Source organism: Mustelus asterias, chromosome 10, assembly GCF_964213995.1.
Source record: "Mustelus asterias chromosome 10, sMusAst1.hap1.1, whole genome shotgun sequence".
Lineage (NCBI taxonomy): Eukaryota > Metazoa > Chordata > Chondrichthyes > Carcharhiniformes > Triakidae > Mustelus > Mustelus asterias.
In genome coordinates, this window is record NC_135810.1 from 121,682,175 (window position 1) to 121,702,724 (window position 20,550).

The window sequence follows — 20,550 nt, forward strand, 5'->3', positions numbered from 1 at the left end:
GGATCAAGGGATGTGGCAGGAAGAAGAACCAGGATATTGAATTCGATGATCAGTCATGATCAAAATGAATGGCGGAGCAGGCTCAAAGGGCCGAATGGCCTAATCCTGCTTCTAATTTCTATGTTTCTATGAGCCCAGAGGGGCAATTTTTTGACACAGAGGGTGGTGAGTGTCTGGAACGAGCTGCCAGAGGTAGTAGTAGAGGCGGGTATAATTTTGCCTTTTAAAAAGCATTTAGATAATTACATGGGTAAGTTGGGTAAAGAGGGATATGGTTCAAATTGGGACGAGCATAATGATAAAAATTGGGCTGCATGGACAAGTTGGGCTGAAGGGCCTGTTTCCATGCTATGAACCTCTATGACTCTATGACTTAGAGGCTGGCCATTTGGGACTGAGATGAGGAGGAATTTCTTCACCCAGCGAATGGTGAATCTTCAGAGTTCTCTACCCCCGAGGGCTGTGGAATCTCAATCATTGAGCATGTTCCAGATTGATACCGATAGACTTCTAGATATTAAAGGTATCAAGGGAGAGTGGAATGGTGCAGGATAATGGCATTGGGGTCCAAGTTCAGCTGTGGTCTAATTGAGTGGTGGGACAGAGTTGAGGGGCCGAATGGTCCACTCCTACTCCTATTTCCTACAAGTGGCCGAGTGGAGGATGATGCTGTGTGAATTGGGGCTATATTAAAAATGCCTTCAGGGGAAAAGGTTAGAAAAGAGGAGAAAAACAGAGGTTTCACCACATGGGACCCTGTTCACCAAAGATTAAGGGTTATCACCATTCTTTGTACCCAGTTCTTTGTTACTGTGCATAGGTAGTAATGTATGACCATTAGAATCTATGGTGGCACAGTGGTTAGCACTGCTGCCTCACAGCGCCAGGGATCCTTCAATTCTGGCCTCGGGTCACTGTCTGTGTGGAGTTTGCCATGGTCTGTGTAGGTTTCCTCTGGGTGCTCCCATTGTCTGAAAGACGTGCTGGTTAGGTGCATTGGCAATGCTAAATTCTCCCTCAGTGTACCTAAACAGGCGCCGGAGTGTGGCGACTGGGGAATTTTCACAGTAACTTCATTTCAGTGTTAATGTAAGCCTACTTGTGACGAAAAATAAACTTTTTCAAAAAATATTGACACAAACATATCAGTTGCCTCCTCAAACTTTTTAAAAATTCATTTGTGGGACACGGGCATCGCTGGCTGGCCCAGCATTTATTGCCCATCCCTAGTTGCCCTTGGAGGGCAGTTGAGAGTCAACCACATTGCTGTGAGTCTGGAGTCACATGAAGGCCAGACTGGGTAAGGACGGTAGATTCCTTCCTTAAAGGACATTAGTGACCCAGAAGGGTTTTTCCAACAATCGGTTATGGTTTCATGGTCATCAGTAGATTCTTAATTGCAGATATATTTTGTTGAGTTCAAATTCCACCATCTGCTGTGGCGGGATTCGAACTCGGGCATGAGCTGAGTTTCTGGATTAATAGTCTAGCGATAATACCACTAGGCCATCGCCTCCCCTGATGATCTGTACCAGTTTTGCTCAAATTTGATAATAATGTTCGATGATGGAGAATGAGTTGCGGCAGTTTGATCCTGTGTAAGCACTAACTGATTGCACATCTTGCTTTTTGTAGCTGTATGCAGTGGGTGGTTTTAATGGATTCAGCAGGATGTTGAGTGTGGAGTGCTACAATCCTCACTTGAACTGCTGGTCTTACACTGCACCTTTATTGGAAGCTGTGAGTTCTGCAGCTGTGGTTGCCTGCTTAAACAAACTCTACGTGATAGGAGGAGCACTCAGCAACCAAATCAACTCCAACAAGGTAAGCAAGAGACTCCCTTCTTTCTCTCCAGAATGCACAAAGGTTCCGGCCATCTAATTCATGTGCCTATAACCGTGAATGGTCCCTCTACCGTTAAACTATCCCAGGTGAATCTAAAAGATCTCACTGCACCTTTTGTGACACGAGCAGAAGTGTTCGCCCCAATGTACCGGCCAAAATTAACCTTCCAGCTGATCCCATTAAAAAAAATGATCATCTCGTTATTACATGGGTGGCACGATCGCACAGTGGTTAGCACTGCTGCCTCACAGCACCCAGGGACCTGGGTTCGATTCTTGGCTTGAGTCACTGTCATAGAAACATAGAAGATAGGAGAAGGAGGAGGCCATTCGGCCCTTCAAGCCAGCTCCACTATTAGAACATAGAACATAGAAAGCCACAGCACAAACAGGCCCTTCGGCCCACAAGTTGCGCCGATCACATTCCCACCTCTAGGCCTATCTATAGCCCTCAATCCCATCAAATCCCATGTACTCATCCAGAAGTCTCTTAAAAGACCCCAACGAGTTTGCCTCCACCACCACCGACGTCAGCCGATTCCACTCACCCACCACCCTCTGAGTGAAAAACTTACCCCTGACATCCCCCCTGTACCTACCCCCCAGCACCTTAAACCTGTGTCCTCTCGTAGCAACCATTTCAGCCCTTGGAAATAGCCTCTGAGAGTCCACCCTATCCAGACCCCTCAACATCTTGTAAACCTCTATCAGGTCACCTCTCATCCTTCGTCTCTCCAGGGAGAAGAGACCAAGCTCCCTCAACCTATCCTCATAAGGCATGCCCCCCAATCCAGGCAACATCCTTGTAAATCTCCTCTGCACCCTTTCAATGGCTTCAACATCTTTCCTGTAATGAGGTGACCAGAACTGCGCGCAGTACTCCAAGTGGGGTCTAACCAGGGTCCTATAAAGCTGCAGCATTATCTCCCGACTCCTAAACTCAATCCCTCGATTAATGAAGGCTAGTACGCCATACGCCTTCTTGACCGCATCCTCCACCTGCGAGGCCGATTTAAGAGTCCTATGGACCCGGACCCCAAGGTCCTTCTGATCCTCTACACTGCTAAGAATGGTACCCTTCATTTTATACTGCTGCTCCATCCCATTGGATCTGCCAAAATGGATCACTACACACTTATCCGGGTTGAAGTCCATCTGCCACTTCTCCGCCCAGTCTTGCATTCTATCTATGTCTCGCTGCAACTTCTGACATCCCTCCAAACTATCCACAACACCACCTACCTTGGTGTCGTCAGCAAACTTACCAACCCATCCCTCCACTTCCTCATCCAGGTCATTTATGAAAATGACAAACAGCAAGGGTCCCAGAACAGATCCCTGGGGCACTCCACTGGTCACTGACCTCCATGCAGAGAAAGACCCCTCCACAGCCACTCTCTGCCTTCTGCAGGCAAGCCAGTTCTGGATCCACAAGGCAACAGCCCCTTGGATCCCATGCCCTCTCACTTTCTCAAGAAGTCTTGCATGGGGGACCTTATCGAACGCTTTGCTGAAGTCCATATAGACCACATCCACCGCTCTTCCTTCGTCAATGTGCTTGGTCACATTTTCAAAGAACTCAACCAGGCTCGTAAGGCACGACCTGCCCCTGACAAAGCCGTGCTGACTACTTTTGATCATACTAAACTTCTCTAGATGATCATAAATCCTGTCTCTCAGGATCCTCTCCATCAACTTACCAACCACTGAGGTTAGACTCACCGGTCGGTAATTTCCCGGGCTGTCCCTGTTCCCTTTCTTGAATATAGGGACCACATCCGCAATCCTCCAATCCTCCGGAACCTCTCCCGTCTCCATCGACGATGCAAAGATCATCGCCAAAGGCTCCGCAATCTCCTCCCTCGCCTCCCACAGTAACCTGGGGTACATCCCATCCGGTCCCGGCGACTTACCAACCTTGATGCCATTCAATAGTTCCAACACATCCTCTTTCTTTATGTCCACATGCTCGATCCTTTCTGTCCTCCGCAATCCAGCAGTACAACCACCCAGATCCCTTTCCATCACGATCATTGCTGATCCCAGATCCCTTTTCATCACGATCATTGCTGATCGTCCAACTCAATAGCCTAATCCTGCTTTCTCCCCATAACCTTTGATTCCATTCGCCCCAAGTGCTATATCCAGCCGCCTCTTGAATACATTCAATATTTTACCAGCAACTACTTCCTGTGGTAATGAATTCCACAGGCTCACCACGCTTTGGGTGAAGAAATGTCTGTGCAGGATTTGTATGTTCTCCCCGTGCCTGCGTGGGTTTCCTCCGGGTGCTCCAGTTTCCTCCCACAGTCCGAAAGGCATGCTGGTTAGGGTGCATTGGCATGTAGGAGAATCTAAGACGAGGGGTTACTGTTTAAAAATAAGAGGTCACCCACGTAAGACAGATGAAAATAATTTTGTTCTCAGAAGTTTGTGAGTCTCTGGAACTCTGTTCCTCAAAAGGCAGTGGAAGCAGAGTCTTCGAATATTTTTACCCAGATTATAGCTGGATAGATTATTGATTAATAAGTTTATTTATTGTCACCAGTAGGCTTACATTAACACTGCAATGAAGTTACTGTGGAAATCCCCTAGCCGCCACACTACGGCACCTGCTCGGGTATACTGAGGGAGAATTTAGCACGGCTAATGCACCCTAACCAGCGCATCTTTCGGACTGTGGGAGGAAACCGGAGGGAACCCACGCAAACACGGGGAGAACGTGCAGACTCCACACAGTGACCCAAACCAGGAATCGAACTCGGGTTCTGGTGCTGTGAGGCAGCAGTGCTAGCCACTGTGCCACCGTGCTGCCCTAATAAGGGGGGGTGAAAGGTTATTGTGCGTAGGCAGGAATGTGGGGTTGAGGTTACAATCTGACCACCCATGATCTGGCTTAGCAGGCTGAAGGGGCCGAGTGGCCTATTCCTGCTCCTAATTCACATTCGTACTGGTCGAGTAATGAGATGCACCAGATTCCTTTCTTGCTTATCTGATGGACTTTTGTTTTTGGCCTTTTCGTCACTGAGGGTTGCTACCTACATCTTTAATATTTTTTCTCCAGACCTTGCTGCAGGTTGCTGGTTCGCATGCAAGGCTGGTGACAGCTGTTTCTGCAGCAGGTTCCCCTCATCAGTGTAGAAGGAGGCCATTCAGCCCATCAAGTCTGCACCGACTCGCTGGCAGAGCATCTTACAGAGAGTATGGACAGGTGTGCTCCCCCTCCTGCTCGAACTCTCCATTTCAAACTTCCCGTTCACCGGAATAATTCCCTGGGCTGTTTTGTGGTTTAAGCTCAGCCCCTTCTGCCCTGCACTCCTAGAGTCTGGCTGGTTTCAATGGCAACAGGTAGTGAGGTGCTGGGCGGCACCGGTTAATAGAATGTTGGTGGCCCAAGGGGGCCTGTACAGACCATATCATAGAAACCCTATAGTGCAGAAGGAGGCCATTCGGCCCATCGAGTCTGCACCGACCACAATCCCACCCAGGCCCTACCCCCACATATTTACCCGCTAATCCCTCTAACCTACGCATCTCGGGGGCAATTTTTAACCTGGCCAATCAACCTAACCCGCACATCTTTGGACTGTGGGAGGAAACCGGAGCACCCGGAGGAAACCCACGCAGACACGAGGAGAATGTGCAAACTCCACACAGACAGTGACCCGAGCCGGGAATCGAACCCGGGACCCTGGAGCTGTGAAGCAGCAGTGCTAACCACTGTGCTACCGTGCCGCCCCTACTCATATACTCTACGCTGGGGATTTATAAGTGTCCAATTTAACATGTTTAGAAGTTTCGATTTAAAATGAGGAAGTATTTATCACTCAATGCAAAATGTAATGTTTACGTTAACAAAGTCCACCCATTTGGATAGAAATAACACATGTTTGCAGGTGAATTGGCTGGTGCTAATTTAATGGAAGGTTTTGCTATTTTAAACTTGGAAACGAAACCAGGGATGTTCCGGCCGCACTTGACCCAAGACTGGACAATCCCACCCAAGGCTAATGGACTTTGCATGGTCTTCCCCCGCCCGCTACGATTCCTATGGCAGGCGGGACTGGAAAATTCTGCCCAGAAGTTTTGCGAAACCCGTAGAAAACAGTTCAACCCCACTGCGACTATGGTTCCCAATTCTGGGTACTCAGCGGATGTGAGGGGGAGGGTTGAAGGTTGGGGATAAGGGGCCCAAAAACAGGAAAAACAGCAGGGAGGCACCGTGGTTAGCACTGCTGCCTCACCGCGCCAAGGACCTGGGTTCGATTCCCAGCTTGAGTCACTGTCGTCTGGAGTTTGCACATTCTTCCCGTGTCTGCGTGGGTTTCCTCTGGGTGCTCCGGTTTCCTCCCACAGTCCGAAAGATGTGAGGGTTAGATGGATTGGCCATGCTAAGTCGCCCCTTACTGTCAGGGGGACTAGCTAGGGTAAATACTTGGGGATAGGGCCTGGGGGTGGGATTGTGGTCGGTGCAAACGTGATGGGCCAAATAGCCTCCTTCTGCACTGTAGGAGTCTATGATTCTATAATCCAGGCCTTGCCTATTTCTGCTAGCTAGTCTTGCATGTTTGTATGTAAGAGTAAATGTCTTCTTTGCAGGTCCAATGTTATGATCCAGTGGAAGATGATTGGACCCTTGTAGCGTCAACTCCTTTTTCTCAACGCTGCATCAATGCAGTGGCCCTGAATGACATGATTTATATTATGGGAGGCCTCATGGAGAATATGTATAAATATGACCCAACAGAAGCCTACTGGACAGTGGTGTGCAGTACTCCAGGACCTCTGGTAAGATCACAGGACCTGATCTAAATCAACTGAAAGCCATTTCCTTTCACAGAAGCCTTCGTCCTGTGCAATTGAAGTTTCTGAATCTCTTCAGATCTTTTAGCTGTAAACATTGTGGGTGAATTTGCTGGAAAAACAACAGACTTCAATGGGGCTTGCCATTATCATTGATAATTACTCGGGAATGTCAAGATAGGAAGAGAGAGGTGATGAGAGAGCTTATCATGGGGATGCGATGGCCTAGTGGCTAGACTATGAGTCCAGAAACTCAGCTAATGTTCTGGGGACCCGGGTTCGAATCCCGCCACGGCAGGTGGTGGAATTTGAAATCAATAAAAATATCTGGAATTAAGAATCTACTGATGACCATGAAACTGTTGTTGAGTGTCGGAAAAACCCATCAGGTTCACTAATGTCCTTTAGGGAAGGAAATCTGCCGTCCTTACCCAGTCTGGCCTCCATGTGACTCCAGAGCCACAGCAATGTGGTTGACTCTCAAATGCCCTCGGGCAAATAGAGATGGACAATAAATGCTGGCCAGCCAGCGACGCCAATGTCCCATGAATGAATTTTTTTAAAAGTTGCAAATTGTCACAAAGTTCTGGACAATTTGAACATTTTTGTCACTAGTCACATGGAAAGACCAACTTGCCCTCCCTGTGGCATTCCTGAAGTTGCTGCATTTTCACTTTAAATACAAATTAAAAGTTCGGGCTAATGGTTTAAGGACCCTTCAGTTGGCGAGGTTTATCTTCCTGCAGTACCACTCTCCCTTGAAGGCCCAGAAAGGGAATAGTTGAAAAGGTAAAGTCTCGGAAATGGCCGAGCAAGCACTTAGTCATGGGTAGCTCATTGCCACCTATTCAAAAACAATAAGGGATGGGCACTAAATGCTGGCCTTGCCAGTCATGCCCACATCCTATGCTGGAATAAAAAGAAGATAGGTTATTTGGTACAGGCTTGGAGGGCCGAAGGGGCTGTTCCTGTGCTGTAATTTTCTTTGTTCTTTCTGGAAGGGTAGGGGGTTTTAGTTCAGGCGGGGCAGCATGGTCGGTGCAGGCTTGGAGGGGCGAAGGGGCTGTTCCTGTGCTGTAATTTTATTTGTTTTTTTGTTCTAGTCAGCCCAATCAGTCCATTCTGGCATCTATGCAACATTAAAGCTTCCTTCAATCCTTCCTCATCTAACTCTATCAGCCCTTCCTTTCTCCCTCATGTGGGTATTTATCCCCCCCTTAACCATATTGATACTACTCACCTCAGTCACTCCTTATGGTAACGAGTTCCACAATTCCCTCCCCCCCACCCCCACTGCTCTCTGGGTATTTTTTTTCCCCGAATTCCCTGATTGGATTTTTAGTGACCATCCTATACTCCAGTTTTGTTCTTTCCCACTGGATTTTACTCAGAGGGTGGGATTTTAGGGCCTTGCTCATCCCAAAACCGTAAGATCCCACCCGAGGTCAACGGACCTTTCTGTGGGCCGCCCCTCGCCCGCTCCAATTCCTGTGGCAGGTGGGATGGTCAAACCCCAGCCTATTCTATCAGAGATAGAAAACATAGAAAATAGAAGCAGGAGGAGGCCATTCGACCCTTCAAGTCTGCTTCTCCATTCATCTTGATCATGGCTGATTGTCAAAATCAATACCCTGATTTGCCCTTCCCTCCCTTTCATTGTTCTTAGAAACTTGGAAAATTTCATATTTTACGTTTTTTAAAATGTGTTTTCCATCCTAATCCCATCTTTCTTCCCCCTTTTAGATTTAATTTGACTATCAATCATCTTCATGCTTTCTCTGTTATTCCTCCATTCCTTCCTCCATCCTTCAATCTCATTTAGCCCGGTCTTTTGCCAGAGTCTCTATGAGCCTCGCCGTGTCATTATCACTTCAAGTTATGATGTAAAATTGTTTTGACCTGAAGGCTGAGAGTAATAGTTTAACGAAGGGAGCAAAAACTGCCCACCCCCAGCAAGACCGAGGCAAATCGCGTAAATGCGATGAATCGTACGGTGCAGAAGAGGCCCTTCGGCCCATTAAGTCTGCACCAGCACATTAGAAACACCTGACCTCCCACCTAATACCATTGACCAGCACTTGGTCCATGGCCCTGAATGTTATGATGTGCCAAGTGCTGATCCAGGTACTGGATCAACCCGCCTCTACCACCCTTCCAGGCAGTGCAATCCAGACCATCACCACCGTCTGGGTAAAAAATGTTTTTCCTCACATCTCCCCTAAACTTCTGCCCCTCACGTTGAACCTATGTCCCCTTGCGACTGACCTTTCAACGAAGGGGAATAGTTGCTCCTTACCCACTCTGTCCCTGTCCCTCATTATCTTGTACACTTGAGTTCACTCCTGCCTGGCGTGGCGTGGATCATGTAGATGCCAGTGTCAATTCTTATCTGGAGGTGGTCAGGCAACGTCAGCAATGGTCATCAAGTGATCCAAAAATGTGTAGGTTGGGGGATTGGCCATGCGAACTTGCAGCTTAGTGTCCCAAGATGTGTAGGTTAGGGGGATTAGACACAGGACATGCGCGGGGTTATGGGAATAGGGCGGGGGGAGAGGGCCTGGGTGAGATGCTCTGCCAGAGAGTCGGTGCAGACTCGATGGGCCAAATGGCCTCTTCTGCACTGTAGGGATTCTATGATTCTGTTCTTTGATTCCATGCACGTCAAGGTTTATTGCAAGCCCCGAAATTTGGAAGTGCTCAATTTTCACATTCTTGCGAAGGGCCTAACGCCTTCTTTATTTCATTGCTGTTTGCGGGATCTTGCTACGTTCTGGTTGGTCACCAAATGTCCAAATTTTCAACAATGACTAGACTTCAAAAGTGCTTCCTGGGCTGCAAAGCGCCTTGGGATGTCCTGCGGTTATGAAAGGTGCTATCTAAACACAGGTCTTTCTTGTCATTCTGCTCTGGTTACATCCCATAGTTGCAAACCCTGAACGTCAAGGGTACAAAAGCTGGGCTCTGTCCAATGCATTGGCCCCCGTAGAGTCCAGGAAGGTCCATGTTCAATCATGACTCTGCAGTGAGTAAGATTGTCTTGTCCAGGGTGCTGTCAAGAGGGTGGGGTGAAGTCACAATCGACTTTAGTGCCCCAGCTGTTAAGAGGGGAAGGTAAAGGAATCAAGTCAGCCAGGCGTCCCAGTCCTGATTGCTGTGTGTGTATCTGTGGACCTTGGGTGAAGACAGTACGATGCCCCTCACAGTCAAACAGCCTGGCGTTTGCTTACACGAGACAAATCACAGCTTGGGTAAGGTACTGGAGAGTAGCTGGCAGCTCTGGACCCATGCCAGAGCAGCAGTTTTAGAGATGGGAGGTGGGAAGATATTGAGAGCATGGAGACAGAAAGATGGAGGAAGTCACAGGCAGTGGATAAATAGTAATCTCCACTTTTATTCCTGGGATGCAGGAGAACTGCGGGCTGACGGTTTGCAACGGGATGATTTACATCCTCGGCGGAAAGGACAACACGGCGGAGGGCACAGACAGAGTGTTCTGCTTCGAACCTACCTCGCACAGTCTAACACAGATTTCTACAATGCCACATTGTACCAGTTACCACGGCTGCGTCACCATCCACCAGTCTGTCAGGAGATAACGGATGGGCAGTACAATGACTTTTTTTTGATACACTGGACACTCGAAGCTGGGTGTAATATTCTTTCACTTAATATTTTTAACCTCCTGTTCCATATACAAGTGCCATGGGTATGGCAGCACGGCAAGACATGGAAAATCTAATGTGAATGAGTAATCAACTATTGTCAAACTCCTGTCTCATCTCTGTCCAACCCTGACCCAAACATCATCCCCCGACCCATCATGGATCAACACTGACCCATAGAGATCCCCCCCATCTCAACCAAACTGTTATTAGTGTCACAATTAGGCTTACATTAACACTACAATGAAGTTACTGTGAAAATTCCCTACTTGCCACACTCCGGCGCCTGTTCGGGTACACTGAGGGAGAATTTAGCATGGCCAATGCACCGAACCAGCACGTCTTTCAGACTGTGGGAGTAAGCCGGAGCTCCTGGGGAGAACGTGCAGACTCCACACAGACAGTGACCCAAGCAGGGAATCAAACCCGGGCCCCTGGCGCTGTGAGGCAGCAGTGCTAACCACTGTGCCACCGCGCTGCATATAATGTGTGATTGGCACAAGTTGTGGTAGGTCTTCCCGGCAAGAGGCGACGTGGGGCTTTTACCAGCTCTCCAACCAACGGCTAAGACTCCGTCCGGTTGCCACCATAAGTTCCTGGCCACAGTGTTCTTGATGGTTAATGGATTAGGCTTGAAGCAGCCAGTAACCCATTCTGGATAAAATTCCAGTCCCCATTATCACATTCTAATTGTATGGAATGAACTGGGCTGCCCAGATCCATGGGACGGCACAGTGGCACAGTGGTTAGCTCTGCTGCCTCACAGCGCCAGGGACCCGGGTTCGATTCCCAGCTTGGGTCACTGTCTATGTGGAGTTTGCACTTTCTCCCTGTGTCTGCATAGGTTTCCTCCGGGTGCTCCGGTTTCCTCCCACAATCCAAAGATGTGCAGGATAGGTTGATTAGCCATCCTAAATTGATCCTAGTGTTCAGGGGATTATGTAAATGTGCAGGGTTATGGGAATAGGGCCTGGGTGGGATTGTTGTCGGTGTGGAACATAAGAACATACGAACTTGGAGCAGGAGTAGGCTATCTGGCCCCTTGAGCCTGCTCCGCCATTCAATAAAACCATGGCTGATCTTTTTGTGGACTCAGCTCCACTTACCTGCCCGCTCACCACAACCCTTAATTCCTTTACTGTTCAAAAATGTATCTATCTTTGCCTTAAAAACATTCAATGAGGTAGCCCCAACTGCTTCACTGGGCAGGGAATTCCACAGATTCACAACCTTTTGTCTGAAGAAGTTCTTCCTCAACTCAGTCCTAAATCTGCTTCCTCTTATTTTGAGGTCATGCCCCCTAGTTCTAGTTTCACCCGCCAGTGTGAACAACTTCCCTGATTCTATCTTATCTATTCCCTTCATAATCTTATATGTTTCTATAAGATCTCCCCTCATTCTTCTGAATTCCAATGAGTATAGCCCCAGTCTACTCAGTCTCTCCTCATAAGCCAACCCTCTCAACTCCGGAATCAACCTTGTGAATCTCCTCTGCCCCCCCCTGCCCCTCCAGTGCCAGTATATCCTTTCTCAAGTCAAGGCTCGATGGGCCTCTATGATCCTGTAGGGACGCTATGATTCGATGTGTAGGACAGAAGCCTGTCTTTCTCTCTCTCATTTCTGCTGATGACTAACTTATTCTAAATTTAATTTCAGCCCGATTACTCATGCTACTTCTTCTAATTGCTTCAGTTCCCGTTTTGCCTTCTCCACTTCCTGATCATCTGTTGCAACCAAAGGCCTCTGAGGTGACACAGAGGACAAAGTATGTCATCGTGGTGAGAACCAGCACCCTGGATACCCATGTTCCAACTCAACATTTATTCTAACTAAGCAATCAATAAAACAAAGAACACCAAAGAACAAAGAAAATTACAGCACAGGAACAGGCCCTTCGGCCCTCCAAGCCTGCACCGACCATGCTGCCCCCTACCCTTTCGGGGACTAAATCCCTCCATTCCCATCCTATTCATGTATTTGTCCAGATGCCCCTTAAAAGTCTCTATTGTATCTACTTCCACTAACTCCCCTGGCAGCGAGTTCCAGGCACCCACCACCCGCTGTGTAAAAAACTTGCCTCGTACATCTCCTTTAAACCTTGCCCCTCGCACCTTAAACCTATGCCCCCTAGTAATTGACTCTTCCACCTTGGGAAAAAGCTTCTGCCTATCCACTCTGTCCATTCCCCTCATAATCTTGTAGATTTCTATCAGGTCGCCCCTTGTGGGCGGCACGGTAGCACAGTGGTTAGCGCTGCTGCTTCACAGCTCCAGGGACCTAGGTTCGATTCCCGGCTTGGGTCACTGTCTGTGTGGAGTTTGCACATTCTCCTCGTGTCTGCGTGGGTTTTCCCCGGGTGCTCCAGTTTCCTCCCACAGTCCAAAGATGTGCGAGTTAGGTTGATTGGCCATGCTAAAATTGCCCCTTAGTGTCCTGAGATGCGTAGGTTAGAGGGATTAGTGGGTAAAATATGTAGGATATAGGGGTAGGGCCTGGGTGGGATTGTGGTCGGTGCAGACTCGATGGGCCGAATGGCCTCTTTCTGTACTGTATGGTTTCTATGATTTCTATGATTTCAACCTCTGTCGTTCCAGTGAGAACAAACCAAGTTTCTCCAACCTCTCCTCATACACTGGAGGATTCCCAGATATCCCCACTGATACACTATGTAACCCAATCCATGAGGGTAGCATTTAATGCCTTCTCCCATGGCCATCTTGGTGGGGAACTGAGGGGGTTGGGGGGGAGCATTTAGCTGGCCAGGAGTTTGGTGGGGGGAACCCTGTTGCCTTCCTGCCTCGGTCTCCACTAATTCTGTGGCTGGCTAATGGACACTTCATTGCCAATTGAGGCCCGTCATCTGCTGAGGCCTCAAGTCCTAGAATTGCTCTCCTAAATGTCTTTGCCTCACTTTCCTTCTCTAAGACGCCTTTAAACCCTAACTCTTTGACTGAGCTTGTCCTGTTTGTTTTTTTTATTCATTTAAGAGATATGGGTGTTGCTGGCTGGGCCAACATTTATTGCCCATCCCTAATTGCCCTTGAGAAGGTGGTGATGAGCTGCCTTTTTGAACCGCTGCACTCCATGTAGGTACAATGTAGGGTGTAGGTACATCTACAGTGCTGTTAGGGAGGGAGCTCCAGGGATTTTGACTCAAGAATGTAGCTCATCACCGCTCTCTAAAGGGCAATTGGGGATGGGCAATAAATGCTGGCCTAGCTAGTGACACCCACATCCCGTAAATGAATTTTAAAAAACTTACCTTCTAGGTGGTACAGGCTGTTGGTTTGGAAGGTGCTGTCGAAGGAGCCTTGGTGAGTTGTTGCAGTGCATCTTGTAGATGGTACACACTGCTACCACTGTGGGCAGTGACCATAAGAAATAGGATCAGGAGGAGGCCATTCAGCCCCTCGAGCCTGCTCTGCCATTCAATAGGATCATGGCTGATCCAGCATTCCTCACGTCCACTTTCCTGCCCTTTCCCCGTAACCCTCGATTCCCTCGCTGATGGTGTTGGAGGGAGTGAATGTTTTAGGAGGTGGATTGGATGCCAGTGAAGTGGGTGCTTTGCCTTGGATGGTGCCGAGATTCTTAAGTGAGAGCAGAAATTCTCTCCTCCTCCCGCCTCTGCATTGAGTGTGGGTGAGGTCAGTTGAACAGCTGATTGTTGGGGTCAGAGTTCGCCTACAAATCCCCTCCTCCACGCATTGCGACTCTTCCTCCAGAGGAGGTGCAAAGTGAAGCCCCATGCAGTTCAACAGTCCCAACACCGACTTTAGGTGCCCAATCTGTAAAATCCTAATGCCAGCAATTGGATCCTGATCAGCCTATCCTCTACCCCTCCCTCGCCTGTGGTTAACACTGCTGCTTCACAGCGCCAGGGACCCGGGTGTGATCCTTGGCTTGGGTCACTGTCTGTGTGGAGTCTGCACGTTCTCCCCGTGTCTGCGTGGATTTCCTCCGGGTGCTCCGGTTTCCTCCCACAGTCTGAAAGACGTGCTGGTTAGGGTGCATTGGCCATGCTAAATTCTCCCTCAGTGTACCCGAACAGGCGCCGGAGTATTGCGACTAGGGGATTTCACAGTAACTTCATTGCAGTGTTAATGCAAGCCTACTTGTGACACTAATAAGTAAACTTTACCCTCCCACGTCCCTCCCCAAGTAAGACTAAGTAAGAAGTCTCACGACACCAGGTTAAAGTCCAACAGGTTTATTTGGAATCACGAGCTTTCGGAGCGCTGCTCCTTCATCAGGTGAGTGGAGAGTTGGGTTCACGGCATATATAGACAGAGACGCAATTGCAAGATAATGGTATTGTGAGACTTCTTACTGTGCCCATCCCAGTCCAACACCGGCATCTCCACATCGAATAAGACTAAGGAAAGATTTTGGGGATTACTCATCACAATGAACACACAGACAATGTCAATGGTTGTGAAAGGAACGGGCTCTTGCCACTTTAATATATTATGATGCGGAGATTCTTAGCAGAATTACCTGTGAGTATTGGGCTACTATTGTTACTCCTATATATTCTGTGCCTGGGTGGCTCGCTCCACTTCACCCGACGAAGGAGCAGCACTCCAAAAGATTGTGTTGGACTATAATCTGGTGTTATGTGACCTCTCATCTAACACACTCTGTGTACTTCTTAAAGCTGTGAATGGTGTTGCTGAATAGAACACTGGATGTGAATGTTACTGTGGTATGTCTTTTCTCCCTAATCCTGGAATGTGAAACTTGTATATATTTTTTAGAGTATTTCTGGCTCAGAATTCTAGCTCTCACTGCGCAATACATTGGCCCAGTGGTTAGCACTGATGCCTCACAGCGCCAGGGACCTGGGTTCAATTCCAGCCTCGGGTGACTGTGTGGAGTCTGCACATTGTCCCTGTATCTCCGTGGGTTTCCTCCGGGCGCTCCGGTTTCCTCTCTCAGTCCAAAAGATGTACTGGTGAGGTGGATTAGCCATGGTGAATGTTTGGGGTCATGGGGATAGGCTGGGGAAGAGAGCCTGGGTAAGATGCTCTGTCAGAGAGTCGGTGCAGACTCAAGGGGCCAAATGGCCTCTTCTGCACTGTAGGGATTCTATGGCCCCCCGCCCTCTCAGTTACTCTTGCCTCCCCTTGATGAGTCCGCACTGCTCCTGATTTGCTGTCAAAGAGTTCAGAGTGGATGCCAGCAGAACAGGAGGAGGCCATTCAGCCCCTCGAGCCTGTCCTATTCTTCAGTTAGGTTGTGGCAATGTCACTCCTGCCTTGGGTTTCCGAATCCATTGTGAACCAAATAATAAAACAAAGTTGAGTGAATGGGTGTAAAAGGTCCGTTGATGTGAGGGACAGGATTGAGTCTCCAGGAAGAAATGGGATAGAATCGAAGAGAGTACGGTGAGTTTTGATCTCAGTGCCAGAGCTGATCAGATACTAGGCCTTGACTTGAAGGGGTGGGCTGGGCAGCACAAGCCCCCAAATTGCTTAGAGAACCCAGGAAGACTGAAGGCCACCCTCAATTCTCTTAAATGTCCCCAAATGGCTAACTTGCCACCCCTCCCGACCCCTGCCAGATCACCTCTGACAGTGCAGCATTCCCTCAGTACTGACCCTCTGACAGTGCAGCATTCCCTCAGTACTGACCCTCTGACAGTGCTGCACTCCCTCAGTACTGACCCTCTGACAGTGCTGCACTCCCTCAGTACTGACCCTCTGACAGTGCGGCACTCCCTCAGTACTGACCCTCTGACAGTGCAGCATTCCCTCAGTACTGACCCTCTGACAGTGCGGCACTCCCTCAGTACTGACCCTCTGACAGTGCAGCACTCGCTCAGCACTGACCCTCTGACAGGGCGGCACTCCCTCAGTACTGACCCTCTGACAGTGTGACACTCCCTCAGTACTGACCCTCTGACAGTGCAGCACTCGCTCAGTACTGACCCTCTGACAGTGCAGAACTCCATCAGTACTGATCCTCTGACAGTGCAGTACTCCCTCAGTACTGACCCTCTCACAGTGCAACACTCCCTCAGCACTGACCCTCTGACAGTGCAGTACTCCCTCAGTACTGACCCTCTGACAGTGCGGCACTCCCTCAGTACTGGCCCTCTGACAGCGCAGAACTCCCTCAGTACTGGCCCTCTGACAGTGTGGCACTCCCTCAGTACTGACCCTCTGACAGTGTGGCACTCCCTCAGTACTGACCCTCTGACAGTGCAGCACTCGCTCAGCACTGACCCTCTGACAGTGCAGAACTCCCTCAGTACTGGCCCTCTGACAGTGCGGCACTCCCTCAGTACTGACCCTCTGACAGTGCGGCACTCCCTCAGTACTGACCCTCTGACAGTGCGGCACTCCCTCAGTACTGACCCTCTGACAGTGCGGCGCTCCCTCAGTACTGACCCTCTGACAGTGCGGCACTCCCTCAGCACTGACCCTCTGACAGTGCGGCACTCCCTCAGTACTGACCCTCTGACAGTGCGGCACTCCCTCAGTACTGACCCTCTGACAGTGCGGTACTCCCTGAGTACTGCAGTGGGAGTGTCAACCTTGCCTATGTGCTCTGGAGTGGAACTTGAACCCAGAATTTGCAGACTGAGGAGCGGGCAGGTTATTGTTTGAGCCATGTAAACATTAGAGCAATTAAGCAAGTTGCTACTTTGATCAGAGCCATTTAGGAATATTGTTTAGTATATTAAGATTAAATCTGGTGTAAAGGTTAGACTGTCTTGTTACTGAAGCTGTGAATTGTGTGGCGCGGTGCGATCTAAACACTGATTTTTTTAAACGGAAATGAAAGCACAAGAAGCTAATAAACTTCCTGTTATTTAAACCTAGCACTGTGGCTTTGTCTGTGTTTAAAACCTGTTTTTAAAGAAAGTTTTGCATTTCTACAGCTCATTATATGACCCCAGGATGTTGCCAATGAAGTACTTCTGAAATATAGTCACTGGTGTCATTTCGGAATCATGGCTTTCCGCGCACAACGAGCTCCCACAGTCATAGGATTGACTTTTTCTTCGTGATGCGATAAATACTGTCAGAAGTCTTATAACACAAATGGGCTGCATGGTGGCACAGTGGTTAGCACTGCTGCCTCACAGCAAGAAGTTTAACAACACCAGGTTAAAGTCCAACAGGTTTATTTGGTAGGAAAAGCCACACAAACTTTCGGAGTGTCAGAGCCTCACAGCACCAGGGACTCAGGTTCGATTCCTGGCTTGGGTCACTGTCTGTGTGGAGTTTGCACATTCTCCCCGTGTCTGCGTGGGTTTCCTCCGGGTGCTCCGGTTTCCTCCCGCAGTCCAAAGATGTGTGGGTTAGGTTGATTGGCCATGCTAGTATGCCCCTTTGTGTCAGGGGCTTAGCAGGTCAAGTATGTGGGGTTTAAGGGAATAGGGCCTGGGTGAGATTGTGGTCGGTGCAGACTCAATGGGCCAAATGGCCTCGTTCTGCACTGTAGGGATTGTATGATTCTATGATCTGTCCCCTGCATAACGCTTGTCGATGAAAAATCTGTAACTTGGCCTTGAATATATTCAATGACCCACAGCCCCCACTGCTCTTTGGGGAAGAGAATTCCACATCGTACGACGCTCTGAGAGAAAAACGATTCTCCCCATCGCCATCTTAAAATGCAGTCCTACGATTCTTAAACTGTGTCCCCTGGTTCTAGTCTCTCTTACAAGAGGAAACATCCTCCCACTATCCATCCTGCCGTGTCCCCTCAGGATGTTTCCATAGAACCACCTCTCGCTCTTCTAAACTCCAATGGGTTTAGGCCCTGCCTATTCAACCTTTTTATTAAGTTAAGTTTATTTATTTGTCACAAGTAAGGCTTACATTAACACTGCAATGAAGTTACTGTGAAATTCCCCTAGTCATCACTGGCGCCTGTTTGGGTCAATGCACCTAACCAGCATGTCTTTCAGACTGTGGGAGGAAACCGGAGCACCGGAGGAAACCCACACAGACACGGGGAGAACGCGCAGACTCCACACAGACAGTGACCCAAGCCGGGAATCGAACTGGGTCCCTGGTGCTGTGAGGCAGCAGTGCCGCCCAAGGGCTTAGGAAAAGCCCTTCATCCCAGGAATGGACCAGTGAACCATCTTTGAACTGTTTCTAACACAATTATGGATATATTTCAAAGGAGGAGACCAAAATTGGACACAGTATTCCATAGGCAGTCTCATCAAGGCCCTATACAGCTGCAGTGAAACTTCCCCACATCCCAGTTCCATTCCCTTTGGAATAAACACCAACATTCCATTTGCCTTCCTAATCACTTGCTGTACCTGTGGACTAACTTTAACATCTCATCCAAACTGTGGCACCATTGACAATGCAGCACTGCGCTTGTATTGCTATTGGACATGCCAGCATACAGGTTGTGTCTCGGGGGTGGAGCTTGAACCCACAAGGAGAGGCAATGGCCTAGTGGTATTATCTCTAGACTATTAATCCAGAAACTCAGCTAATGTTCTGGGGACCCGGGTTCGAATCCTGCCACGGCAGATGGTGGAATTTGAATTCAATAAAAAATATCTGGAAATAAGAATCTACCGATGAAACCATTGTCGATTGTCAGAAAACCCATAGAACCATAGAAAATTACAGCTCAGAAAGAGGCCTTTTGGCCCTTCTTGTCTGTGCCGAACCATTTGGTTCTGTAATGTCCTTTAGGGAAGGAAATCTGCCATCCTTACCTGATCTGGCCGACATGTGACTCCAGAGCCACAGCAATGTGGTTGACTCTCAACTGCCCTCCAAGGGCAACTAGGGATGGGCAATAAATCTGCCCATGTCCCATGAATGAATATAAAATCCTACCGACTCATAGAGTGATAATATCATCAATTAAGTCAGATAGCAAATTAGGCCAACCAATCGCTTGTTGGTGTTTATCCTCTGTCAAAAATACTTTATTCACAGAAAATCTTTCATCTTCAAGGACTAAAGGACATTCTGAAAGAATTCGTGTGTGTGCTTTTCTAGAGACACTGTCCCCTAAAGGGTTAATGAAATAACTCTGATTGCTGCTGTCCCTGGACAAGAAAAGGTAATTAAACAGTTTTAAAGAAGCTGGAAAACTTTTGAGCACCCGGAGGAAACCCATGCAAACACGGGGAGGACATGCAAACTCCACACAGTCACCCAATGCCGGAATCGAATCCGGGTCCCTGGTGCTGTGAGGCAGCAGTGCTTTTGGGGTGGCACAGTAGTTAGCACTGCTGCCTCACAGCACCAGGGACCCGGGTTCAATTCCAGCCTCGGGTCACTGTCTGTGTGGAGTTTGCACATTCTCCCTGTATCTGCATGGGTTTCCTTCGGGTGCTCCAGTTTCCTCCCATAGTCCAAAGATGTGCAGGTTAGGTGGATTGGCCATGCTAAATTGGTCCTAGTGTCAGAGGGAATAACAGGGTAAATACGTGGGGTTATGGGGATAGGGCCTGGGTGGGATTGTGGTTGCTGCAGACTTGATGGGCTGAATGGCCTCCTTCTGCACTGTAGGGATTCTATAAACTATGCCACCGTGCTGCGAGACTGCGTTACTGCGAGAAGATTGAGGGTGCCATTTCCAAAGGCAATATGACCCCTACCCCCGCATTGTGAAACTGGAGTCATTGGTGGTCCAAAGCCGACAGTGTTATCAGGTAACCACGAGAGCTGCTTGTGTTCAGTGGGTCGCACTCTGTTTCTGAGCTGGAAGGTTGAATTAAGTCCCATTCCAGATATTTAATGCACAAATGTGCGCTGTCCTTCCAGTGCAACCCCAGGGGAATGTGAGGGGTGTTGTGCTTTGGATGTGATGTTGAACTGAGGTCTCCTTTATCTGCCTGCTCTGGAGGACGTAGGAGATCCCAGCACATTTTCCGCAGAGGAGCAGGGAGCTTGTCCCTGGAGCCTTGTAATTAACATCATGAAAACAGATTACTTGACCACTATTCTAGTGTTGTTTGTGGGAGCTTGTTGTACTTGCAATTTGACTGTCACATTTCCTGGATTACAAAGAGTGCTGAAAAGCACACTGAGACATCTGGAGAACAAAAAACAAAGAACAAAGAAAATTGCAGCACAGGAACAGGCCCTTCGGCCCTCCAAGCCTGCACCGACCATGCTGTCTGTCTGAACTAAAACCCTCTACCCTTCCGGGGACCATATCCCTCTATGCCCAACCCATTCATGTATTTGTCCAGATGCCCCTTAAAAGCCACTATCGTATCTGCTTCCACTATCTCCCCCGGCAGT

At 48.7% G+C, this 20,550-nt stretch overlaps 1 protein-coding gene across 1 annotated transcript in view; it reads left to right on the top strand.

The window, feature by feature from the left end:
- The window catches only part of LOC144500106 (kelch-like protein 24), a 38,234-nt gene extending 27,647 nt beyond the window's left edge, over positions 1 to 10,587 (top strand). Inside the window, exons 5-7 of the mRNA XM_078222881.1 lie at positions 1,636 to 1,824; positions 6,444 to 6,632; positions 10,055 to 10,587. Of these exons, the coding sequence (XP_078079007.1) occupies positions 1,636 to 1,824; positions 6,444 to 6,632; positions 10,055 to 10,243 (567 nt within the window). The 3' untranslated portion in view covers positions 10,244 to 10,587. The remainder of the gene's footprint in view (positions 1 to 1,635; positions 1,825 to 6,443; positions 6,633 to 10,054) is intronic.
- The last annotated feature ends 9,963 nt before the right edge of the window (positions 10,588 to 20,550 follow it).